General features: G+C 48.1%; 4 protein-coding genes across 7 annotated transcripts; 3 read left to right on the top strand and 1 right to left on the bottom strand.

Moving 5' to 3' along the window:
* Nucleotides 1-402: 402 nt before the first annotated feature.
* On the top strand, nucleotides 403-6433 carry LOC148677331 (thioredoxin reductase-like selenoprotein T). Of its 2 annotated transcripts, none has more exons than XM_088620721.1 (6): nucleotides 403-611; nucleotides 2506-2616; nucleotides 3532-3658; nucleotides 4339-4426; nucleotides 4783-4948; nucleotides 5433-6433. In XM_088620721.1, exons 1-5 carry the CDS (start codon nucleotides 478-480, stop codon nucleotides 4905-4907), a joined length of 585 nt encoding a protein of 194 aa, XP_088476847.1. In that variant the 5' UTR covers nucleotides 403-477; the 3' UTR covers nucleotides 4908-4948; nucleotides 5433-6433. The 2 variants fall into 2 exon arrangements, with proteins under 2 accessions (XP_088476847.1, XP_088476836.1); XM_088620710.1 differs by having other exon boundaries at nucleotides 404-611; nucleotides 4783-4937.
* A 2070-nt stretch (nucleotides 6434-8503) lies between these two features.
* Nucleotides 8504-9424, top strand: LOC148677330 (glucose-dependent insulinotropic receptor-like). The gene has a single exon (XM_088623333.1). It carries the CDS (start codon nucleotides 8504-8506, stop codon nucleotides 9422-9424), a length of 921 nt encoding a protein of 306 aa, XP_088479459.1.
* A 1624-nt stretch (nucleotides 9425-11048) lies between these two features.
* On the bottom strand, nucleotides 11049-22822 carry LOC148677328 (glutamate-rich protein 6). Of its 3 annotated transcripts, XR_015930567.1 has the most exons (14): nucleotides 22167-22822; nucleotides 21873-21942; nucleotides 21392-21501; nucleotides 20755-20816; nucleotides 20473-20598; nucleotides 19911-20012; nucleotides 17852-18009; nucleotides 17416-17483; nucleotides 16991-17151; nucleotides 16699-16781; nucleotides 15725-15880; nucleotides 15315-15543; nucleotides 14811-15212; nucleotides 11049-14472 (listed from the first exon to the last, which is right to left on the bottom strand). XR_015930567.1 is itself a non-coding variant. In XM_088620596.1 (13 exons), exons 1-13 carry the CDS (start codon nucleotides 22273-22275, stop codon nucleotides 14940-14942), a joined length of 1707 nt encoding a protein of 568 aa, XP_088476722.1. In that variant the 5' UTR covers nucleotides 22276-22822; the 3' UTR covers nucleotides 11049-14939. The 3 variants fall into 3 exon arrangements, 2 of the variants coding, with proteins under 2 accessions (XP_088476722.1, XP_088476733.1); XM_088620596.1 differs by having other exon boundaries at nucleotides 11049-15212; XM_088620607.1 differs by having other exon boundaries at nucleotides 11049-15212; nucleotides 21802-21942; nucleotides 22167-22244.
* On the top strand, nucleotides 11325-14513 carry tsen34 (TSEN34 tRNA splicing endonuclease subunit). Its single transcript, XM_088620697.1, has 4 exons — nucleotides 11325-11687; nucleotides 12595-12730; nucleotides 13388-13666; nucleotides 13993-14513. Exons 1-4 carry the CDS (start codon nucleotides 11325-11327, stop codon nucleotides 14178-14180), a joined length of 966 nt encoding a protein of 321 aa, XP_088476823.1. The 3' UTR covers nucleotides 14181-14513.
* Nucleotides 22823-22827: the final 5 nt, after the last annotated feature.

Raw genomic sequence — 22827 nt, 5'->3', positions numbered from 1 at the left:
GTAATTTGAATTTATTTTGTAATATGTACCCCTGACGAGTTTTTTTTTTGTCTTGAAATGTTATATGTACTCTTGTTTATATTGTATTTTTTGGTTATTGTTGAAGCCTAAGTAAAAAAAAAACAATAGGACTTCGCCATATCACACTGCATCTCTTGACCTGCGTTATTACACATAAATATTTTTTTTATTTGATAGATTTATAACGCATTCTAAAAACGCGACGTATTTCTTAAGGGTGGTTGAAGAGCCGAGTTTAACGTTGGCGCTCACTGCAGCCGGGGCGATGCGAGGAATCTCAGCATGGCAGCACGGCTGGACTCCAACTCCCAGGGCGCCTTGCGCGGCGTCTACGCGGGGGGCGTGGCGTGTGCGTGTGCGTGTGCGTGACCCCGCACGCAGAGAGTACACCTCCCCCTCCTCCGCTCGGCGGCCGGGCTGTGTCTGTTCCCTGAGCCGGGAGGAAGGCGCAGCGGCATGGAGAGGCGGCGGTTGTCCTTCGCGTTCCTGCTCCTGGGGCTCCTCGCCCTGTATTCCGCCTCTGCGGACCACCCGGGGAAGAAGCTGAAGATGCAGTTCTCGACGGGGCCGCTGCTGAAGTTTCAGATCTGGTAAGCGCGGGTCCGCGGCGAAGAAAGAGGAAATGTTTCTGGAGGAAATGCTGATGAAGTGCAGGGCCTGTCATCGTCCGGAAGCGAGGACTGAGCCTTGGGGGTGTTTTTTTTTTTTCCCCCTGCTTATGTAACGATAAATCGACTTAATTGGCTAACTAACGCGCAGACACGCCGGGCAATGTCAGCGAGATTGAGTGGACATCTCGGGCACTCGTCCCGTATCTTATTCCTGGTTTTCCATGTTTGGGAGGGCGACAGTAAACGCTGTTCTGCCCAGCCGGCGGCGTTGTTGCATTTCTGTTTTTAACCCAGGAAGCGAAGACCTGCGTCGGAAGCCGTTTAATTGTTTGCTGACCCCGGCCGCCGGCTTCTTATCTCTTAACGTTTTCGATCGTCGTCATTCGTCCATCTGGCTGCCAACGTGAAGTGACGCAATTCAGTGCGGGGCAGCTTTGAACACCCGCGGCCGGTGGCCATGCGCTTGTCGGCGTTTGCTCGGTGTTGGTGGTGGCAATCTGTGCTTTCAGATAATTGCACACTCCCGATCCGAGGACGCCTGTTTCTGGCACTGAAGGAGCGGAGCGAGCTGTAGCCTCTACGGTGAACTGCAAGGGCGCATGAAGATGACAGTTAACAATTAACCCTCGGGTTGGGTGACGTGCAAGATTAAAAGGGTGAACCAGGCGCGCACACGGGTTTCGCACAAGGCGACGGGCTCGCTGGTAGTTGGAGCACACTTGATCTTTCAGAGTATGAGCCTGATGCCTTCGTCCTGTCCGTCGCTGTGGAGACGGTTCGCCGTGCAAGGCAGCCCAGACCCGTCTCAGACTCTGAGAGGCGCCCCGGTCCCCAGCAGGCACAGTCCGAGCACAGGACAGCCGGGCTGCGTGGTTGCTCCTGACAGACACTCTGTCTTGCTGGTGGCAGGCAGAGAAACTGCAGTTTCCTTTTTATTTAATGGAAGATGATGTTTGACGTGCTGAGCACTAGACACAAGCCCCACGCGTGTGTTTTCTTGTGTTGCACTCGGCTTCAGAACTGACAGGAGGTTCCTGACCCGTGAGGACAGATATATACTGCACATCCAGGCTTTCTCCGGGTGGCTGTGTGCTCGATGTGGTGTTGGGTAGAGGAGACACTGATGTCCGCACATCCCAGTGCTTTGTTTTCCTCTGGTTGTGCCAGTTCAAGCGGACTTTGCTCTCTCCCAGGCTGAGCTAATTACTGTAGCAGTAAACACTTCTCCAGTCCTATCGAGTCAGATAATCATGCTTCTGTGGTGCAAAGATCCCTTTCCGACAGTCTCAGACTCTGCTTTGAATTTAACCGGCAGTGATAAAGATGCCAGGGAGACCTGTCATTCATTCAGCTGCGTTTCATTAATGATTGAGTTGACAAAACAGACTGGCGGCAGGAGACACACGCTGCCACATGGAGCTCACGTAGACTTGGGGCCCAGTGTCTGTTTCACTGTCTGAGCACATGATTGCAATTCCCACACGGATTGCACCCACTGGGGCTCTTTTCGCGCCCTGTGGCTTGTTAGCCCTTCTGTGGGGTCCAAATGAGAAAACAGAGGAGAAAACATTTAGGACAGGCTGTAGGGGAGGGCGGGCCTTTACCCAAAGAGCGGCAGGTGTCTGGAACAGACTTCCCAGCCAGGTGGTTGAGGCCTAAACTCTGGGCTCCTTTTTTTTTTAAAAAAAACAGCTGGATGATGTTTTAGATGTACTCAAGATTTTTTTAGATTTAGAGCTACTAAGCCATCCAACGAGCAGGCTGGGCCACAGGACCCCAGCTGTCTGCGGGAGTCTGTGTTTGTTTGGCGGCCCTGAGACGATGGCGTAGCTGGTGCTGAAGGGCTCTTGTTGACGCGGCTCCTTCCCCGCAGCGTCTCCTGAGGGTACCGGCGGGTGTTTGAGGAGTATACGCGGGTGCTGAACCAGCGGTACCCAGACATCCGCATCGAGGGAGAGAACTACCTTCCCCTGCCCGTTTACCGGTAAGAAGCGCCCCGTGCTGTCTGGCAGCCGCCCCCGATGATCAATAGGTTCTTCTGCCAGCACAAGCTGGTTTATAATAATAATAATAATAATAAACTTTCTTATAAAGCGCATTTAAAGGTGGCTTCTCAAAGCACTTGAGAGAGTGACGGCAATAGAAAATACACAAGATGGGCACAATGAGGAGACAGCAGAGGGGGGGACTGAATACAGGAGGAGCAGAGGGGTAAAGAACAGAACCAGTTCAGTGAGGGCTCTTCTGAAGAAGAAGGGTTTGAGTCTGGATCTGAAGGAGTTGAGAGAACTCTCTGATATCCTTGGGGAGAGAGCTCCAGAGATTGGGGGCGTAACAGGAGAAGGCCCTGTCACCCCCAGAGTGTAGACGGGCTTGGGGGACAGACAGGAGACCAGAATTAGAGGAGCGAAGGTTTTGAGGTGGGGAGGAGGACGATAGTCGCCTTCCTCCTTTCCCTCTCTGTGCTTCGCGGAAGATCTCTGCTGTGTTGTATTCTTCTTGTGGAGAGCAACAGAGACAGTTCGACAGCTGTGGGCGGGAGGGGAATAGCAGATCTTGCAAAATGAGGTAACAGAGGGCCACATGACAGAATCCCATACAGCAGTAGTAGAAGCCAGGTCTGGTTTCTTTTGTCTCTGCAGTTTGATTGAGCCCAATCAAACCCCACCCACAGAATTGCAGAGGGGCCTGAATTTAATATTCTCGTATCTCTTCAAACTTACTGCAGTTGTATGTTTGAGATGCACACGTTTTGTGCAGTACTGAATGCACATCCTCTCAGTCAGTCAGTGATCGAAGGTAGACTGAATGTGGTGTCCAGGTTGTCTAGGTGGTGTATGCAGTGCCAGTCCTAATGTTAATCCCTCCTGTGTGCTCTCTTGTGTTTGTGTGTCAACAGGCATATTGCTTCCTTCCTTTCTGTCTTCAAACTAGCTGTGATCGGCCTGATAATACTTGGCAAGGATCCGTTTGCTGTCTTTGGTATGCAGGCTCCTGGTCTGTGGCAGTGGGGCCAGGCGAACAAGGTGAGAGGCCCGTGTCTGCTTGTAAACGCTCTCTGGAGTCATCGTCCCTCACTCCCTTGAGTCTCGGGCCTCATTAGCCACATCTGCGGGGAATGTGTGTGTTTGTGTGGTTTTCGCACAGTTTCATCATACTGGTCTGCGAAGAAGATCCCCGTGGGTGCAACATGGCTGATAACACTGAGAGACAATGTAACAATTTATCATCATCTGGATCGTATCTCATGTAGCTCTGTTATCGCGACTTTGCCTGGCTACATTTTGGTTGCAATGTAAAGCACAAAACTAAGATATTTACATCACACTTGGCATGTTTTGGGAAGTTGAGGCTTCAGTGTTATCTGGAGTTTCTCCTATTGAAAACACATTAGAAATGTAGGTATATATGTATATAGGTGTATCTGGGGTATATATAAAATACACCTAATTATGTAAGCAATGTTTTATGATAAATCTGCACTATAAAGCAGGTAAATGATCAAATCTAATATACCTGGTTACCTTTTTGGAGATCACTGCAGTATATCCTCAAGTGTACTTATTAGATAAGTTGGTCCCAGGAGTGCCCTCCTGGAAAACAGCAGACCTTGTTTATGCCGCTGTACTTGTGAAATAAGGTGAGCGCTGCAGTTGGAGTCTTCTCAGTAACCTGTAGCTCAATTCAGCCTATTTCTTTTTTGTAGATCTATGCTTGTATGATGGTCTTCTTCCTCAGTAACATGGTTGAGAATCAGTGCATGTCCACAGGGGCATTTGAAATCACGTTGAACGGTAAGCTTGTCACGCTCCGGAATTTCATTTTATTGTTTGTGGGAATGTATCGTCGGCCCTCCTTCTGAGTAAAAACACAGGAAGTTCAAATTGTAACCGTAGGCTGGATGTTTCACCTTGAATAAAACGTGACACTGTTAAAGCACCTCACCAGCACCATGGGACATCCTCTGCGTGGCCCTGAACGTACTAGTGCCGAGTACAGTGAGTGTGCAGACACACTCGTTGCTGATAGAATAGTGAAAGGTCTTTATCAGTTATTAAGCACTGCTGTTCTAACGCACATAAATGGCTCTTGCGGGTAAGCCGTTACTGGGACATCCTTAAAAGGACTGTGGTGCTTTTGCTTGGTGCAGATGTTCCAGTGTGGTCTAAGCTGGAATCAGGCCATCTCCCATCAATGCAGCAGCTCGTCCAGATCCTGGAGAACGAGATGAAGCTGAACGCCCGCATGGATTCACTGCCACATCACCGGTCATAGCCTGGTCTGCTAACGGCGAAGAGCCCTCCTGTAGGTTTCTGGTCTGTGACATCGTGAGATGTTTTTCATTGATTGTAGAGATGAAAGAGGTTCTAACTTGTGTGTCTAGAGCAGGAGTTGTCCCAATCTGATCCTGGAGGGCCGGTGTGTCTGCAGGTTTGCTTAGGTCTGTTTATAGGAGCTGCATCTCAAGAGCTGGGAAAAGCTGTTAAACCTGGTCTTATTAAGCCTGTTACAAGCTAATTTGTGCCATTATTAAGGGCTGAGTTGGAATGAGAGCCTGCGAACACACTGGCCTTCAAGGACCAGGGTTATATATACGTCTGGCCCACTGTTAAAGATATCCAAATTTGTTGTGCACATTTCAGAATACACTTATTAAAAGCTGATTTATATATTCCTGCATCTATATGGAATCTCACCCCTCATTCTGTGTGATTTGGCAAGAACGGTCAATGCTGGAAAAGACTTCTGAATGTAGACTAACTCCAGAAGAAATGTTTAACGCTTTGCCCTGTGTTCCAGGTTTTAAATGGCTCTCTCCACGGGCAGTGAGCTGATGTCTATGAAGGACTGCATTGAAGGCAGATTTCTGCAAGTGCAGGCTGGAAGCTCTTATCAGTCTTGCTGAACCTCTGGGAGTGCTCCTTTGAAACGGGTGACCTTGAGCATTGGGGATGTTCATTTTTATTGCAGCACGTTCATCAGGGTGCAATAAAATGTATAGTTTCAATTTTTTATTCACTAATTTGAGCCTTTGTATAGCTAAATGTTAACGTACGTTTGTTGTATTTTGTATTTCGCAGTTCAAGAAAATGTCAGATAAACATCCAAATGACATTTTTAAGTTGATTTCTGATTGGTTGTAATTTTTATATTTGTTTTTATAGCATAAAGTGGAATTAAAATTATAATAAAGTGGATTATGTCTAATGGGGAAAAAAAAGTTTGATTGTTGAGCATCTCTGCTACTCCAGTGGGATTTTTGAAGGGGTGTGCAATTAACTTAAGTGTTTCAAGAAGGATCGCTGCATTGAGACTGTTATCTGTTCACTGTTGCATCGAGACTGTTGTCTTTTTATGTCCACTGCTTGCCAATCAACTAATTGGTCATTTTGGAAGTTCAGACTTGTGAGGATTTCATGTGACATTTGTAAACAGAAGTGTAACAGAATAATGCAGTTAGTGATTTACCAAGTACCTTTTATGAAATACTTTAAATGTTAGATTATGGTACACAAAACAGATAATTTTATAGTTACCACTTTAACACTTTGGCATTTATAAAACAACTATTTGAAAGGTATTAATAGACTGATATGTATTAGATGATAACCAGTCTCTGCTGTACAAGATGTTAGCAACAAATCCCAAATTCTGAATTGTTCTCCTAACCTAGGGTGTGCACTAATTTTTCTTAATGGTTCATGACAGAAATTAATCGTGTTAATATATTCCTTACAGAGAGTTATAAATGGGATCGAGAATAAAGTGTAAGCAATCCTGTTTGCTTTTCTTTGGATGGATTTGGATGGCTGTCTGTTTTTCCCTGTATATAAATGACAGGAATCGTCGTTTGGTGATGAACTGTGTTCGCTTTTATTGTATTTCTTCCTATCAAAACATTTAATCACATTGATGTCATTTACAATTCTTGGTAAGTTCTGCTAAATAAGCAGAAATGATTTGATGTTTTTTTTCCCCTGTGACAAAAGTTTAAAAGGGTTTCACAGAATTTGCATGGCTGTTGTTGGCACAGGCAAAGCAAATGCAGATCTGTAGGTGATGAGAATATTGTAGGGTCTGCGGGACAGTTTTTATACAGAACAAATGTCACCAGGCAACAGAATTGTTAAGGTGACTTTTCTTTTTTATTGTAGGACTCATTACTGATTAACTTTTCTGGACTGAACCTCTTCAGTTCTCCAGCTCTCTCCATCATACATTAACCTATGCTCTTGGCAGCTGTCTTTGATCCTGAATGGTGTAGAGATGTACAGTGTTTAATGTTTATAAGCCAAACATCAGCAGAGAACTTTAATGCACAACATTTGTCTCTCTTCATACATTCTTTACACACCTGGTGTGGGCTGGAGTCTCTTAGAGCCGTTACTGATCAGGATACAGCAGTGACACAGACCAACATGAGGTGTCCTGGCCGACTCGGGTACATTCCACACCTGCCCGAGCCGAGAGCCCTTAGTTTAAGGACACCTGCTTTTTCCAGACTGTTTTTTCTCCTGCCCCAGAATTTGGGATCCTATAAAATTAGCTGTTTAAAAATGGTAAAAAAAAAAAACAACCTGACAAATTTGGAATGTAAGTCTGAAAGACATACCTGTAAAACTATATTTGATCGTCACTCCATTTCAAGTTATATTCTAATAAAAGGAGACCTTGGGTGCAAACTGGGCATTGCAGCTGCATTTAAACTTCACATTCACTGCCGGAGTGAAAAGTCCAGGGAATTCTTGCCTTAGCCATATCTGGGAACGTGCCAGCTTGCGCCACAAGACAGGGGACTGAAATTTCCCTAGCGCTGTGCCCAAGAGCAGGACTGTTACCCGTGTGTCCTAGATACACACTGACTCGGGCATCCCTGATGTTTCCCCTTAACTCAACTGGAGAACTGATGCCTCACTTCAGTACTGGATGAATCCCATATATAGAGAGTGTACTGTAATGAAAAGTGCTTTTTAAGTACAAGCCAATAAAGTTGCTGTTCCATGCCTCAGCTTTACAAAAGCACCCCAGTGCCTACTGCCCAATGCATGGACCTAAAAACAAGAACTCTTAAAAAATCTACTTCATCCTCTCCTCATGGCTGGATGATGGTTCTGTATTAAACTACAGCAAGGGGGGATTTTCCTCCCTTTTAAACCGTAGTCTGCTTGCGTGTGACACTAAAGCAGTTTTATTGGTCTAAATAATGCTGACAGAATCAAGACACATGTCATCGTGACATGCGAGGAAAAGTGAAATCTTTCACAGGTCTTAACCCATGGCGCTGAAAATCCTTAAGTAACTGAAATACAAAGACACCAGGGAAGCACAAAATACAGCAGTTTTAAACAGAGCTAATATTTCAGCTGGATGCCTAAATATGAACCGATTATTGTAAGAGAGCAAAAACAACATGGTTTTCCTGGAAGCAACACTGAAAAGGCGTGTACCCTCAAGTACACATTGCGCATGACCAGTTGTGATAGCTTATCTAGCCTTGTTTGAACAAGGAGAGAAAGGGAAGATCTACCTGTGTATTTTGTGATAACAATTTCCCCCCTTTCATCACATCATTGCAGCAAAGTGTGGAGAGCAGTCAGAGAACCTGAGTTATATAACTCCAAAACGGGAGAAAACCAGACTAAATAACTTCATCGGGCTTGTCATTCAGAGGGGATCTCACTGTGAAACGGACGGATTTTCCTCTAAATAATCAGAGAGATGTGCTAACAAATCTTGGCCGTCTTGCCTGATGCTGTTTCACGGGCATTGAAACGACCTCTGGCGAACCGAGACCCGTGTCAGTTTGTGCACAGCGATGACTGCAGCGATCACGGTCTGGTGAATCCCGCCGGGAACCAGCGCTGTTAGGAATGTCAGTTGTGTACGCCGTGTTGCACGCGACTTTGGGGATCTTGATTCCGGTTCCGAATATAGTTGTGATTATTGTGGCGTACAAGCTGATCAAGGCTAAGCGTGCGAAGGGCTACGTCTTCATCATCAACCTGGCCGTGGCGGACCTGCTGGTAGGGCTCATGTGCGTGGTGGAGACCCTGGACGATCTGTACGACGGCGACTTCGACAAGAATCTGACCTTCTGTCTGCTGAGGATCTGCTTCACCATCAGTCCCTGCGTGGGCTCTGTGCTGACTCTGCTGCTCATTTCTCTCGACCGGTGGCTGGCTGTGACCCGTCCGCTCCACTACCACAAAACCGTGACCAACAGGACTGTGTCGGCGGCCCTCGCTGCTCTCTGGGGTCTCTCTTTCTCCGTGGGCAACCTGCCGCTAATTGCTCCGCAGCTGCAGCAGACTAACTATACGGGCGTCTGTGGCCTTTTATACTCGACGAAGAATCAGTATCTGTACATCATTTGCTTCGTGGTCTTTATGCCCGTGTTCCTCACTTTGATCTGCGCCCAGATATTACTGGGCCGGACCGCTCACCTGCAGCGCCAGCGGATCCGGCAGGTCTCCGTCGGCCCGGCGCCCCCGCGGTCTGCGGACCTGAGACACTTCAAGGCGCTGCGCACGGTCCTCGTAGTCATCGTCTGCTTCTCCGTGTCCTGGGGGCCCTACTACATGGCCGGGCTGGTGCAGGCCTCCTGCGCCCGGTGCCACCTGAAGGCCCTGCTGAGGGACGAGCTCTTCCTGCTGGGAGAACTCAACTCGCTCCTCAACCCCCTCATCTACGCCTTCTGCAGCAACGACATCAAGTCCCGCGTGTGTCAAGCTGGCTGGTGGAAGAAGATATCGCGGGCTCGTGCACTGCAGCTCCGCCACAATAAAAACTGACAATGGTTTGGGGACCGTTGTAAGACATCCCTGTGTCTGCTAAATACAATTCCCTAACGGTTTTAAGTGTTTTCCAACTATATATATATATGTGTGTGCCTATTACCTTATATATTGTATATATTACTTATATACCTTATTCGTTAGAACTGCTGAGTCTTGCAACGTTTAAACTATTATTTCGAATATCGAGGATAGAGGTTGTCGTATCGAGGAATTTCAAGCTTTTTGTTATAAAGCGCAACCTTTGAACTGTGATTGTTTAATGGACGTCGCGTTTTTACACATGCACTAGTGATAGCAATAAGACATCACAGCATGTCCACGCAGACAGAAGAAACTGGACTCGTTTTCATACTACCGAGACAGAAACAATCGCACACGTCCAGGCTGCTGTTACAGACACTAGGTGGTGCTACAGGGTTTTCCTTCACCGATGAAGATATTTCTTATAAAACAATAGGACAGTCTCCAAAATACGTATTGAAGTATTTTAGGCGTGTTGTTTAACCCCTGTGATAGTATGGATTAAAAACAAGAAATAATGTTCGCTCTCGATCTGTAATCAATTCATTATTTTACAACAAAAACCTTGCCAAAGACCTACACTACGGTATTTTGGAGGCTAATAAAGATGGAAACGTCATTGTTTTTATTGTTAATTCTTAATACACATTTACTTAAAATATTGTTACTGCATTAGGTTCACTTATTAGCTGTATGTATTGATTTCCTCAGCTCCGTAGTACCTCATGTAAGGAATTTAAAGCGTAACTTATTTTCCCAGTCAAAACTAAAAAATAATTCACTCCTGTTTAAACTGCGGTGTCGTGTGTGGTTACGAAAACCCAACAATAAATTTGCTTCTGCACGGCGTTTTTCTTAAAAAGCTTGCAAACGGATTGTCTGAAATACGCCCCAAGAATCACCGTACCGCAGAGCGCTTCAAGTTTCAAATAACATTTCAGCAAGGTAAACGAAATAAGATTTCTCCAGTGTCTTGAATAAAGAGTCGCAGTGAGAACACAGTAAAACAGTTTCCTGCAACTTGAGTGACCTTCACTCGGTCTGACACCTCCAAAGAAGGCTCCACAACCGAAACGTTTTCCTTTCCTAGAATAAACCTTTACCTGTTCCTTAAAGATACGACTTACCTCTTTATTAAGAAAACAAATAAGAGTTGATCAGACCCAGCTGACGAGGCCGCCATGTTGACGGACGTCACCGCGTCCATGGGAACCGCCCCCAGGTCGCCGGAAACGCCCGAGCCCTTCCGGAAACGACCGGAGGCTGCCATATTGGAGTTGAAATGCGATCGAGTCGTGTTCCTCCGACCGGGTGAGCAAAACCGGTTCGAGGTTTCGTGCTCTTGCCGTTAAATAGAGATAAAAGCTAGGGTTTTGCATTAGAGCTTATGTTCCACTTCTGCTTAAGCAGCTTAACCTCAGTTTGAGATCCAGTATTTCTAGGGAAAGCGTAATGTGCACGTGGAGAGCTGTCTGTTTAGATAGATGCTCCGGATTGCAAGTTATTTACACTCAAATACAACGCGTGCGTGCGTAAGTGGTTAAATTAAGAGCTGTCCGAGTTGAATATTGCATAACAAAGTAACAAGTACTAGACATCACAGTACAGCAGGGTTATTTTATTAAATATTCTGATTAAGATTATAATATCAACGTGTCTCTTCAAGATTTCCATTGCACTGTCGGACTCGAGCGAGGAAGGGTTGCAGATTTGCAGACGTTGAGTTTCAAGTCCGAAGGCACATAGCAGGGAAAACCCGCTGCTTGATGAGTTATGCACGCTCCGTGAAGGCTGCTGGTCGGAGATAAACGGAGCTAGGAAACGGGAGAAAAAGTTTCAGAGGAACAGATGAAATAATACAGCTGTGTACCCCATGGCCGCACACCCAGGAGAGACGGGGTTTGAAAGTGAGCCAGAGACTGGGGGGGACGGGAGATGCAAACAGCCAGCCGAACCCGGGTCCGAAGAGGAGAGGCTTCCGGCTGAGCCCGGTTTGGAGACGGGAACTGCGGCAGCCCGGGTCTATCTCTGCGGCTCCACTCCTCTGCTGTGGAGGGCAGCCGACGTCCGGGGGGCCCGGGAGCGGGCGGGGGTGGTGGGCACGCTCATCGGATCCCTGGCCCGCCAGCCCCGCCAGAACCTCCGCTTGGGCCGGCCGGCCCAGCTGCTGCCGGAGGAGGCCCGCCTGCTGAGGGACACGGGCCGCGCCGTGCTGGTCACCGCAGCTCCGCCGGAGGTGAGCGCCATCCTGGGTTTTCCTGCCTCCGTTTCCCGACACCCCGCGGTGAGAGGCACTGGCTGTGTCAGCTTGATAGGTGACAAAGTGACGGGGAAGATCTGGTTTAATTCATCTTGGCTCTTCTAGCACGAGAAGAATGTTTATATAATGATTTATAGCCAGTTTGTACATGGGGTACACTGATATATAAACTGGCTGTAAATTAACTCCCAGCTGGCAGTCCACTGGAGCTCAGCAGGTGTGAGCCTGGTCAGTACCTGGATGGGAGACCTCCTGGGAAAGCTGAGGCTGCTGCTGGAAGAGGTGTTAGTGGGACCAGCAGGGGGTGCTCACCCTTCAGTCTGTGTGGGTCCTAATGCCCCTCGTCCTTCGGATGAGATGTAAAGCCGAGGTCCTGACTCTCTGTGGTCTTTAAAAATCCCAGGGAGTTTCTTGAAATGAGTAGGGGTGTAACCCCAGTGTCCTGGCCAAATTTTCCCCTGGCCTTTACCAGTCATGGCCTCTTAATAACTGGCTTCCTCTTAAGAACTGGCTGAACTGGCTTCATCGCTCTGTTCTCCTCCCCACTGAGAGCTGGTGTGTGGGGAGCGGACTGGAGCATCATCCAGGTGGGGCTGCACACTGGTGGTGGTGGAGGGGATCCCCATTACTTGTAAAGCTCTTTGAGTGGAGTGTCCAGAGAAGCACTACATAAGTCTAAGGATTATTATTAATAACTGGATTTGGCTGCCTCACCCCCTGCCTCTCTTGCTATTGAAGTCTTGGTCTGTATTGACTTTGTCTGAAATAAGTGAAAGTCTGTGACCTTGTTCAGAATAGTTCCTCATGCGAGTGCCCCCCGAGTCTCCAGATGGGGGTCCGGAGTTTGAGTTTGAACGTCAGGTAGGAAGTTTTTTTCTTCCAGGCTGAAGATGGCGTGAGGGCAGAGGAGGTGGAGAGATACCGAGAGAGGCTGCGGCACAGCTTCCTGGAGCAGAAGAAGATCGCCCTGGAGGACAGGAAGCAGGTGTTGCAGAGAGTGATGATCCAGAAACAGAAGGGTAAAGGGCTGCAGTGAGGCGTACGCCGAGCGGTTGTACGAAGCTGGGGCTGCCTGGCCGACCTCTCCTGGCAGCCTCCCAGCTCAGAGGGGTTGTTCATGTCACACTCGCTCCGAGATGCCAGTCTGTCTTTCTCCCCCGTCCCGGACTCCTTCGCCTTGCTGTCTGCGGGCAGCTGGGGGGGAACGTCCTTGCCCGTGGAAGGGGTGCCGATCTCCTCCGCCCCTGCCGGGATTCGGTCCCGGTCGGCTGATGGCCGACGGCGTGCGGAACGGGGCCCGGCGCGCTGAGCCGGTTACGGGAGGGGCTGTCCGTCTGAAGCCCAGGCCGTGTTCAGCTCTGCTGGGCGCGACGGCCCCAGTCTCGCGGCGCAGAGCGGCGCTGCGTGGCTCCGGAGCCGCTCCTGAACCGCGATCGATTCCCGGCGCTCCTCGCGGCTGTCGTGTCGAATTGCGCCGCGGCAGAAAAGGACCCGCGCCTTCGCCGCTGTGCGGCCGAGCGGGCGCGGTCGAGTGCCAGCAGGGGCAGCAGCTGAGCTCCGCCGAGTCCTCGGCCCCCGCGGAGCTCCACACTGCCCAGACCGCGGCAGGAGCTGGCTTCCCTTCTCTGGCCCGCTCGCTCGGCCCTCTGGGACTCAGACCCTTCTTCCTCTTCCAGACGGGGGCGCCGCCGGCGCGGAGCAGCCGCTCAGGGATCGGCTGAGCTCCCTGGAGAGCTCCTTCACGTTCCCCGAGGCGGCGACGGCGGTGCAGCTGTGCACCGCCAGGGCGCGACTCGGGTACGAGCCGGAGGAGCACCTCCTGATGGCCGCCGACTGGCCCCAGCCGCGGGACGAGAGGACGGAAGCGCGGTATCGGGTGTACCGGGACCTGCGGCGGCGGGGCTACTACGTCACGCCCGCCGGCAAATTTGGAGGAGACTACCTCGTCTATCCAGGTATGTATTCACCGGGAGCCTCCGACTCCGGTCCTGGAGTGACTGATCTCCTAGGGAACTCTCGGAAGTAATCAAATAAGCAAGTAACGTATTCGATGAAGGCAAATGATTCGTTAACGATCTCTAAATTGCTTAATTTAACAAGTGGCTGGTCAGGGCTAGCCTGTGGCAGGCCTGTAGAAGCCGGTGATTTGGCGATGAGCTGTGAAACCCGTTGGGTGGGGGCTCTCCTGGACCGGGGTCGGACCCTCCTGTGCTGCGTCACGCGAGACCGCGCGCACAGAGGGGTGTCCGCGCCTCAGAGTGCCTGTCCGCCTCTCCCCCAGGGGACCCCCTGCGCTTCCACGCTCACTTCATCGCCGTGTGTCTTCCCCCGGAGGCCGAGACGCCGCTCAGCGACCTCCTGGCTCTGTCCCGGCTGGGCTCCAACGTCAAGAAGACTGTGTTGCTGTGCTCCCCGGGCGAGAGCGGGGGGGTCGTCTACACCTCCCTGCAGTGGAGCGGCATGGTCTAGGCGTGGGGGCGGCGGTGAGGAGGAGGGGGCTCCTGTGGGGCGCGGGGGGACGCCCCGGGGTCCCGCCGATGACGAGGGTGCTGTTGGAAAGTGTGCACAGGCTGGCCTTTCAGCTGACCTGCCAGCACTGCGCCGTTCCCGTGCCAGTCTCACAGATGTGCCTTTCTGCCTTCGGAGTCGGTTTCTTCTTTTAATCTGGACGAACCTCAAGCCTGCTTGGACGGAGTTCTGCGCCTTTGCTACTTGCACAGCTGGAGTAATAAAAATCCAGTGGTCAGGAGGGGGTATCATTCTGTATGGATAAAGACAATAAATGGGTTTTTTAAAGGGAAATCTCGTTTTTCTTTTGTTTAACATACATGGCATAACCTAGCTTTAGCACATGAGAACTGTGATTGAGGAATGCAGTTTTAATTTTCCATGCAGACAGGATTAGAAGCATCATGTCTGTTGCTTGCAGAGATGGGCTCCTGGGCCCCCCCACAACCCTGATGTGGGTGAAGCAGTTAAGAGAAGAGATGGGTGAAAGTCTGAGAGGAGACGGCTGTGTTTGTCGTGTTTGCACAGCGTGTTCCAGGGTCGTGTGTTACACTCCTATATACGTAGAAAAAAGGACTGGCGCGCCTTTACTTGAACACAGCCCTGTCAGTTCACAGCTGGCGGTAATGGAAGAGTTTCCCGTTGACCGTGCAGCTGCTTTGCCGGGCTGGCGCGAGCTTTTCCCGCGCGGCCTTTGGCGGAGCGGGGTGGCCGGCGAGGTCACAGGCAGTCTTTCACCGAGCCTTCGATGAACGCCCTCTCTCCCTCGTCCAGCGGCAGGGCCCCCGCCGAGCAGACGCTCCACAGCCTCCGGCTGAGCGAGGTCAGGTACGAGGGGGGCTTGGCTCTGGGCGGCTGCCCGTGGGCGGGGAAGCGCAGGCAGCCGTGCAGCTTGTGCAAGGCGGAGTGCAGCTTTATCCTCCCCGCCAGCAGGAGCAGGTCCTCCTTCAGCAGGGCAGGCCTGACGGGGGGAGCGAGTCTGGGCTCCTTTACCTGGGGGAACGACGAGACGGTTACCGGCTGACGGCAGCTGAGAGCCCCTCCCCAACACCGGGGGACGGGTCCGATTCATGCCTTCCAGAACGCCTGCTGCACCTGCAGGACCGTGCCCACGCTGAACCTGGCCTGCTGCCCCAGAGCCAGGAAGGACACGGACATCTTCCTTTGTTCCAGCACGCGGACGCCGACGTGAGGGTTCAGCGACAGGAACAGGGGCTTGAAGGGGGATGGCCGATCGGAGGCAGGGAGCTCGCTCCACCTCCACCTCCGCAGCTTGGCGCCCCTCTCATCCAGGCACAGCCCGCCGAAAAGATCGATGCTCAACCTGCGCCGCACAGGGGGGGAAATGATCATCATGGCGATGCTTTTGCATTTGAGACTCAAATGGATCGTCTTGGGCTGTTTCTGTTCATTGGTGCATGAGCAATAGTTATTCAATCACTGCACTTCAGGGCAAAGAATTGTTACAGAAAAAGAGCTAACTGGAAATTGGAGACGGACCCTACCAAACAACTCCATTTGGATGATAGCAAGTGGCTTTTCCGTTGGACTGGAATATGGCCCGGATGGCCGCTTCTCCCAGCCTGTCCTCCTGCACCACGCATGCGGATTCATTTTTCTCATTGACAATGACCAGGATTGACAGGTTTCCAGAGGGATAACTAGGATGCTGATGATAAGGAACATGAAACAAGCTATATCGCGTTAAAACAAGGGTAAATCAGCACGAGTGATGGAAAAAATTGAAGAGATGCTTATCCCAAGTGCTTGATACATATGCTTATAAAAGCAAACAATGGCAATATCTGGCACAGGGACAAATTAAATTGACAAGCAAGGTTAGGACTCTGTCTTTTACCACACCTTTATGCATTTCAGATACTGAAAAGCAGAGTACCAGTAAGTATGTTTAAGACAAAGATCACAAAAAGCTTATGAAGGCCTCCCTAGCACTGGAATAGGGTATATATAAAATCTACAAGATAGTTATTGGATTATTCTTTAGTGAATTCAAGTACATTGTAGATCAAGGAGGGTTTTTCATTAGCATTGCATATAACTCCCCTCTGCTGGGATGATCACAATGATTCTCATATTCTTTCATCTGGTTCATCTGGTTTCTGGAGCAAACTAAAGAGAAAAAAAAACCCTCATCTGCATTTCAAGGCCTACAGAGGATTAAAGAACAGACTATTATTTAGTTGCACAATGGATATATCTTGAGCTGTCTAAATACAGGCACACACCTGTGTTCTTCACTCCTCTTCCTCCTCGAGAAGGAGAAGAATGAGCATTGAATGCATGGCCTGATCTGAAAGGTGTGCAGACAGGTGTGGGGGAAAGAAATGGCACAGAGGTAGTCCACCACATGCAGCTCCCATTGATGGAGAGCAATAACGTCTTGATTGTGAGGGGTCACAATACTGACCCCACTCCTGCTCAGGATTTGAAGTCGAGGTGCCTGCAGTTGGAAGGATACAAGACTTGAGCTGAGCCATCAGGGAAAATGGTCAGGAACTTTTTCCCATTGGCGTAGTATTTTTCTGTGAATTTCTCCTTATCCTGTAAAAGACAGAAATAAGCGTAGCATGTGACAAAATGCTTTAAAAGACTGCTAAGGAAGGATAAAATACTGTGGTAGATTTAAGGCTGGTGTTTGTGATTATGTGGGAGAGCTAACAGTGCCCTGTGGCACACAGTCAGCACCCCCAGCCTACTGGTAAAAGGTTCAGCAGAGGTGTTGTGTCTGAGAAGGAGGAGGCCAGACCCACCCTGCTGTGTGTCAGGGTGAAACCCCCCTCGAATGTGAAGAAGACTTCCTCTTCTCTTCCGGCTCCTTCCGGCGTCTCCGGCTCCTGAACTACAGTCCAGCTTCCCTCCTTCGGCACACAGCTGGACAGCTGGTAGCTAATGGTTTTCATGGATTTGGAGTCTGGGTATGTCGATAAGAACACAAGTGAAAAGGGAAAGCAGGACGTCTTCACATACAGTGTATTTCCTAGGTTTGTGGATAAAACTGCCGATACGTTTTAAGCAGCCCAGAAGCTATGGTTATAACTGCAAATATCTGAGTTTTTCAATTGCCTGCATCATGTTTTTTTTTTTCTCAGACTAGCTCAGCGTCATCAAAAGTCACGATTTAACGAGATGGAATGACATATGGGGTACAGAGACGGGGTACTGTAGTTGAACTCACAGCTATTGGGGACGGGATCATTCAGCTCAGCTGTCTGGTAATACTTCTCAAGGGCTCGTTCTTGTAGCCTAATGAAGGAAACACAGGTGAAAGTTAGTGCTTTTCGGGGGTTTCTCCCCATGGTCTCAGTATAGGTGTGAAGCACAAAGCCTTGCTGTACTGTAGGGCAGAACAAACATCATATTACTACAATGTTTCACCGCGCAGTTCACTAATGCGGATGGCAGGCTATTGGATTTCTTTGCAGTTGTGAGGGTAAGGCTGACATTGCCTGCACTGGCTGGGTAAAGAACACTTCTGATCATCCCTTCTCCTCCTCCCTGGGCTACTTCTGATCTTGGTCAAGGTTTAATGCAAGAAAAAAAAAACATTGCTTTTCTTGCAACAGGGGCGAGCAGATGGCTTTGTCCTGCTCTACGTCTCAGACCGAACGTGCCTCTGGGCTGCTCTCTTCTTGGCTCTCTCTCTCTCTTGTGTGTCTTCGTCGGGGGGGTGAAGGCTGATGGTGGCCTCCCCACCCTGGTTCTCCAGAATGACACTCTTCTCCCTTACTAGGAACTCGTACAACCGCTGGTACTCTGGACAGCAGAAAAGCTGGGAGGAATAATAAAAAACAAGCGCAGTATGATTTTGACATGGTTAAAATTACATGTAGAGAAATTTTAGTTAAGAGTTCTCTTAACAGCAGTTACAGTTAACATCCAGCTCTTCCTTGCTGACACCGCCAGCTGAATTGCAGGACATTTAAATATTAGACTGAATCAAGAATTAAATGGATGGTGAAAACAATAACAATTACAATCGTGATTAGTAAGGGATGAACGTCCCTTGGGGGGATATTCAAACGTTTAAATTTCGCATTCTAAAAAAAGTAAAACAACAAGCAGCCTTGAGACAGTATATGCACAAGCTGGCTGAAAATCCAGGCAGTCACACAATTGTACTAATATTTAACAGCACGCCAGTCTCGGTTGACTCATTAAGACAGCCTTCCTAGTGGGTCAATGAAGCAGATGGGATTATAAGATAAGAGACAGAGATGGGAAAAAGTGGCGAAGAGAAGAACAGGAGAGAGACGAAACAGAGAGAGCGCACCTCGTTCAACCGACCCAGAAACCAGAGTTTGTCCCGATAATGTGAGCACCAAAAAGTACTGGAATCTTGGCTCTGATGAAGGGACTTGTTGTCTTCGGTTTGTAACATATATCAGGCTAAAAGAAATCTCTCATTGTTGAGTGATACATTATCTGAATAGGGAAATGTGTTCCCAGTTGTTCAGCCTCCGTTACAGAGAGTGATGTAGTTCTGTGTGTAATCTTTAATCTGACAGGATACTATTTTTATTACTCCTTTTCAATAGACAGTATTTGTGCCTCACTTACACAGAGAGCTGTGGGCTTTCTGCATCTGTAGAAGGCAGTACTACAGACTACAGTATTCACAGATCTGTCAATAGTACAAGTGACGCCTTGTGTTCTGCGTATTTCAAGGTTATTGCAATTAAACTTGAGTGAGCTGCCTGGACAGTACTTTGTGACCACGCTGTCCCATGCAACGGTTGGTTTTACCTGGCAACAGGCGTTTAGTTTGTTAATTTTTACACATTTGTAATAATAATTCATTGTATTTGTAGAGCACTTTTCACAAGAACCAGCAGCCTGACATTAAAGCAGTTCAGGTTTAGGAGTGAGAAATTGCTCCACCATTTAAGGGGGCTCCATAGAGGGGGGAGCGTGCAAATCGAGTGGGGTTTAGCCAGGTCACTAGATACAGGAGCCTTGGGGGGGGTATATACCACACTTCCTCTATATGCAGAACCATGTGAGTATAAGGAGATGGTAAAGTTAAGCAGAATTGTTTTTCAAGTCATGACGTCTGATGTCCATGCTTGTAGGTTAATTGTGTGCGTGTCTGTGTCTCCCCTGTGATGGACTGGCGTCCCATCCAGGGTGTACCCTGCCTTGCACCCGTTGCTTGCTGGTAAAGCCTCCAGCTCTCCGGTGTTCATCCTGAATCGGCGTCCTATGCCGACAGCTTCTGAGAATAAACATGGGTGTCTGTGAAAGTCAGGGAGCGCAAAAGGAAGATTATTTCACGAGTAAAGGAAAGGTTTGGTCTCAGCACAGCCAGTGGGAAAGACAGCCCACTCAAAGTGACCCTTGCTTTGAATGGACAGGTCCTACAGCAGCAGCTCATCGAAAGGCAGGAGACTTGCTATGGAAGGGAAAAGTCTGAAGCTGTTGTATTCGAAAACGTCAGAGGGTATTAGTGGGTTGGTGGTGTGATAACAGCTCAAGAGTGACGTGCCAGGAACTGACCCCCTCCTTCTGCCCTAGTGTCAGGAGATAAACGAACACAGATTCCAGGAAGTAATATTTCTGTGCACACAAGCATTCAGCTGATAAGGAAAGGACACAGCCGGTCACAACTTGTTTTTGATATTTGCTTTCTCGTTCATCAGAGCTGTACAATAAGGTCTCTGTCCACTTTTTCACCTCACTGGCACGTCCGCTTCCGAGCTGGTTGCAGGTGGGAAATGGCAGTGTTGGTCTGCCACAGAATTCACATTCTGCATTTGAAGCCACAGCTTCAGGGGGCTGTGAAACAACAAGAACAGACAGAAGAGATCAGCCAGGCTCTGGTTGTGTCTTTTCAGGTATCGAGCTTAAACTTATCAGCAGAGGTCCAGGGACTATTGCCCAGAAACACCTGTCACAGCTACAGACCAATGCTTCTAGATCACTTTGATGTATGGAAATCAGTAACGACAACTTTTGTGCTTTAGAAGTCTTGGGCCTATAGACTCCTGCTAGGTTCTGCGATTCTGCAGTCGTGAGAATGATTCATTTTCTAAAATTCCGTGAAGAATTAATTTGATGGAGTCAAGTGCAAATTCTTTTGCGCAAAGATCTCCTTTGACATTACTACCACCATAAAAATACACAGAGAGGAAAAATAAATGTCTTGCAAAGTCCATGTCTTTAGAAAAAAACAAAGTATTTGGATTTAGGATATTATTATGGAGAAGAATTAATAAAGCAGAAGCAGACACTGTACCTGATCAGCAACACTTCTGTAACTGGAGTTGAGGTCCCTAGATTCTTGCTTGTAGCTCAGTATAGCAGGCATTCCAATTCCAGGGATTAATGGGGAGTCTAATAGCTGCAGTAAGTCTTCAGTAAGCTTTCAGACAAAACAAATGCCATATATACAGAATGTAGAGACATTCAGTGCCTCTGCTTTGAAACAGAATGTGATTCATGTGCACATGGTAGTGTACGTTATAACAATTATCATTTGCAAACTGTACATCAGTTAGTTGAGAATAAATTGTATTACTTGCACATCTGTGAAAGTGCCCATCTCCTTTAGCTCCTGGTCTGAGCATGAAGAAACCGAATCTGAGCGGACAGATAAAAGAACACTACATGTTATCGAAGCGCAGGTAGCACAGGCCACCATAAGCTGTTTTTCTAAACATGTCACACAAAACTAGTGTAGAGCCGTGTTTAAAGTTCTAGTCCCATCACTGGAAGATTGTGGGGTCAAATACCAAGTGAGACACTGCTGGTCTATCCTTGAGCGAGGCACCTGGCCTGAATTATTGCAGTAAAATGTAAAGCTGTATGAATAGGTGGAAACGTAGGTCACTAAAAATTAAAAGTTTGAAATTGTGGTTAGTTAATGTATTCTCTTTATAAGCAAAGAGAGGTTAAGACTTTAATATACGTGTGTACAGTAAGTCTTTAGCTACATTCAGGCTACCCTCACTTCCCTGGGATTCAATTGTAATATACACTCCATCCTAACAGACCAACTGAACCAAACACATCGACAAAAAAGGCCCACAAACCCTTTTGTCAGCACAAATAAAATCTGGATTTATTTATTTGAGAAAGCACTCGTTCTGTCCTTTCGGGAGAGGTGCCCATCCGAGATGTGGAGATAACTGACCGGAGATGGAGGAGCACCTTACCGGAGTCCTGAGGCCAGAGGTCACACTGACACCTTTCTCCGTGTTGGGATATCATGGATTCTCCTTCCAGTAGGACTCCACACCGAGGGCCGAGATCTGTTTCTGAATGGCTGTACCAACGTTTAATCGTTTTATTAAGGAAAAAAAGGCAAATTCTTATTATTGAGTGACTGTTTCACTGACCCGTTGAACTAGATGGGGCTTATTTTTAAGCAAAAAGAATCACATTAATGTGATGGTACAGATGCCGTGGTTTCAGTCTCATCTTTGGATCTCACAGTGGATAAGATGCAAATTTAAAAATGCGTTATCTCACATCTTTACGTCCAAAGTTAACAGATAACATCCTGAACTGTCATGGCACTTGACAATGTAATTCAGAGAAGTGCTTGTCACATAACATGTCCTACCACCATAATATCCGCTGAATGATGAGATGCCCAAATACCGCAGGTTTCAATATTGGCGGATGTCAACTCACTTCTCCAGCGACTGTGATGAGGAAGCGATGCAATCTTCTCTAGAAAACCCCTGGAGTATTCTGGGAAAACCTGAGAACCGAAGGAGCTATTACAGCACGTACGCAACAGCTGAGCAGGATGAATGATGTTGGCTTTAACGACACTCGTTCTTTTGAGTTTCTGTAAACTTTGCATTCCTTTGAAGTACTTCCTTAGCAATGCACCTCTTCACGCTGATGAGTTCAGCCTGAGCTATGCTTGAACGATGCCTGAATGACACCCATCCTTTTAATACACTTTTACACCTTATTTACCTTGTAGTTTAGGCTTCTGCTCCACTACTGCGTCTTCTCGATCGTGGCCAGGCGGTGCTCTTGCCTCTGTGCCTTCCAGGTGAGAGCTTTGAACACTTTCCTCCTCCATTCTTCACACATTAATGCCGATTCCAAATAACCTTGAGGTATTGTCTCCCCTGCTTTATTGTCTTTGCCTCAGTTCTTAACTACCTCATGGAGAATTTAAAAGAACGTGAGGTGTTGCATGCCTACTGAAGGTTGCATTTTTCTCCAAACAAACCAGTGCTGAACTATAGCCTGAGATTTTCGTTCCAAGCCTAGAATTAACATCACACTGTTTGCAGTATCCTTGGAGATGGTGGGTGTAGCACATCTAGTAGCTAATGGCTACCCTTGGAATGCAGTCCACTGCTTAAAGGGAAAGTGCTCAGCATGAAGTAAAATAATGTTACTGGTCTCTTTGGTAAGTGTATGTCACAGGGACATTTGTTACCTTGGGTAAAGGTTTACGGTACCAGGCATCAAGAAGTGCTCTTACATTTCTCCAAGGAAAAGGCTCTCTTTCAATGGCCTTGCTGAGATTTTTATAGAACTGCAGCCTCAGACCTCTTGGGTTCCTCTTACATATTTCCTTGCTATCTCACTTAAGCTGCGTATAGCAATGGATCCAAAAAGTTCT

This window comes from Lepisosteus platostomus, chromosome 2 (genome assembly GCF_059453375.1).
Source record: "Lepisosteus platostomus isolate fLepPlt1 chromosome 2, fLepPlt1.hap1, whole genome shotgun sequence".
In the NCBI taxonomy this organism is placed as follows: Eukaryota; Metazoa; Chordata; class Actinopteri; order Semionotiformes; family Lepisosteidae; genus Lepisosteus; species Lepisosteus platostomus.
The sequence above is the reverse complement of the archived record's forward strand: the minus strand, read 5'-3'. Positions and strand labels throughout refer to the sequence as shown.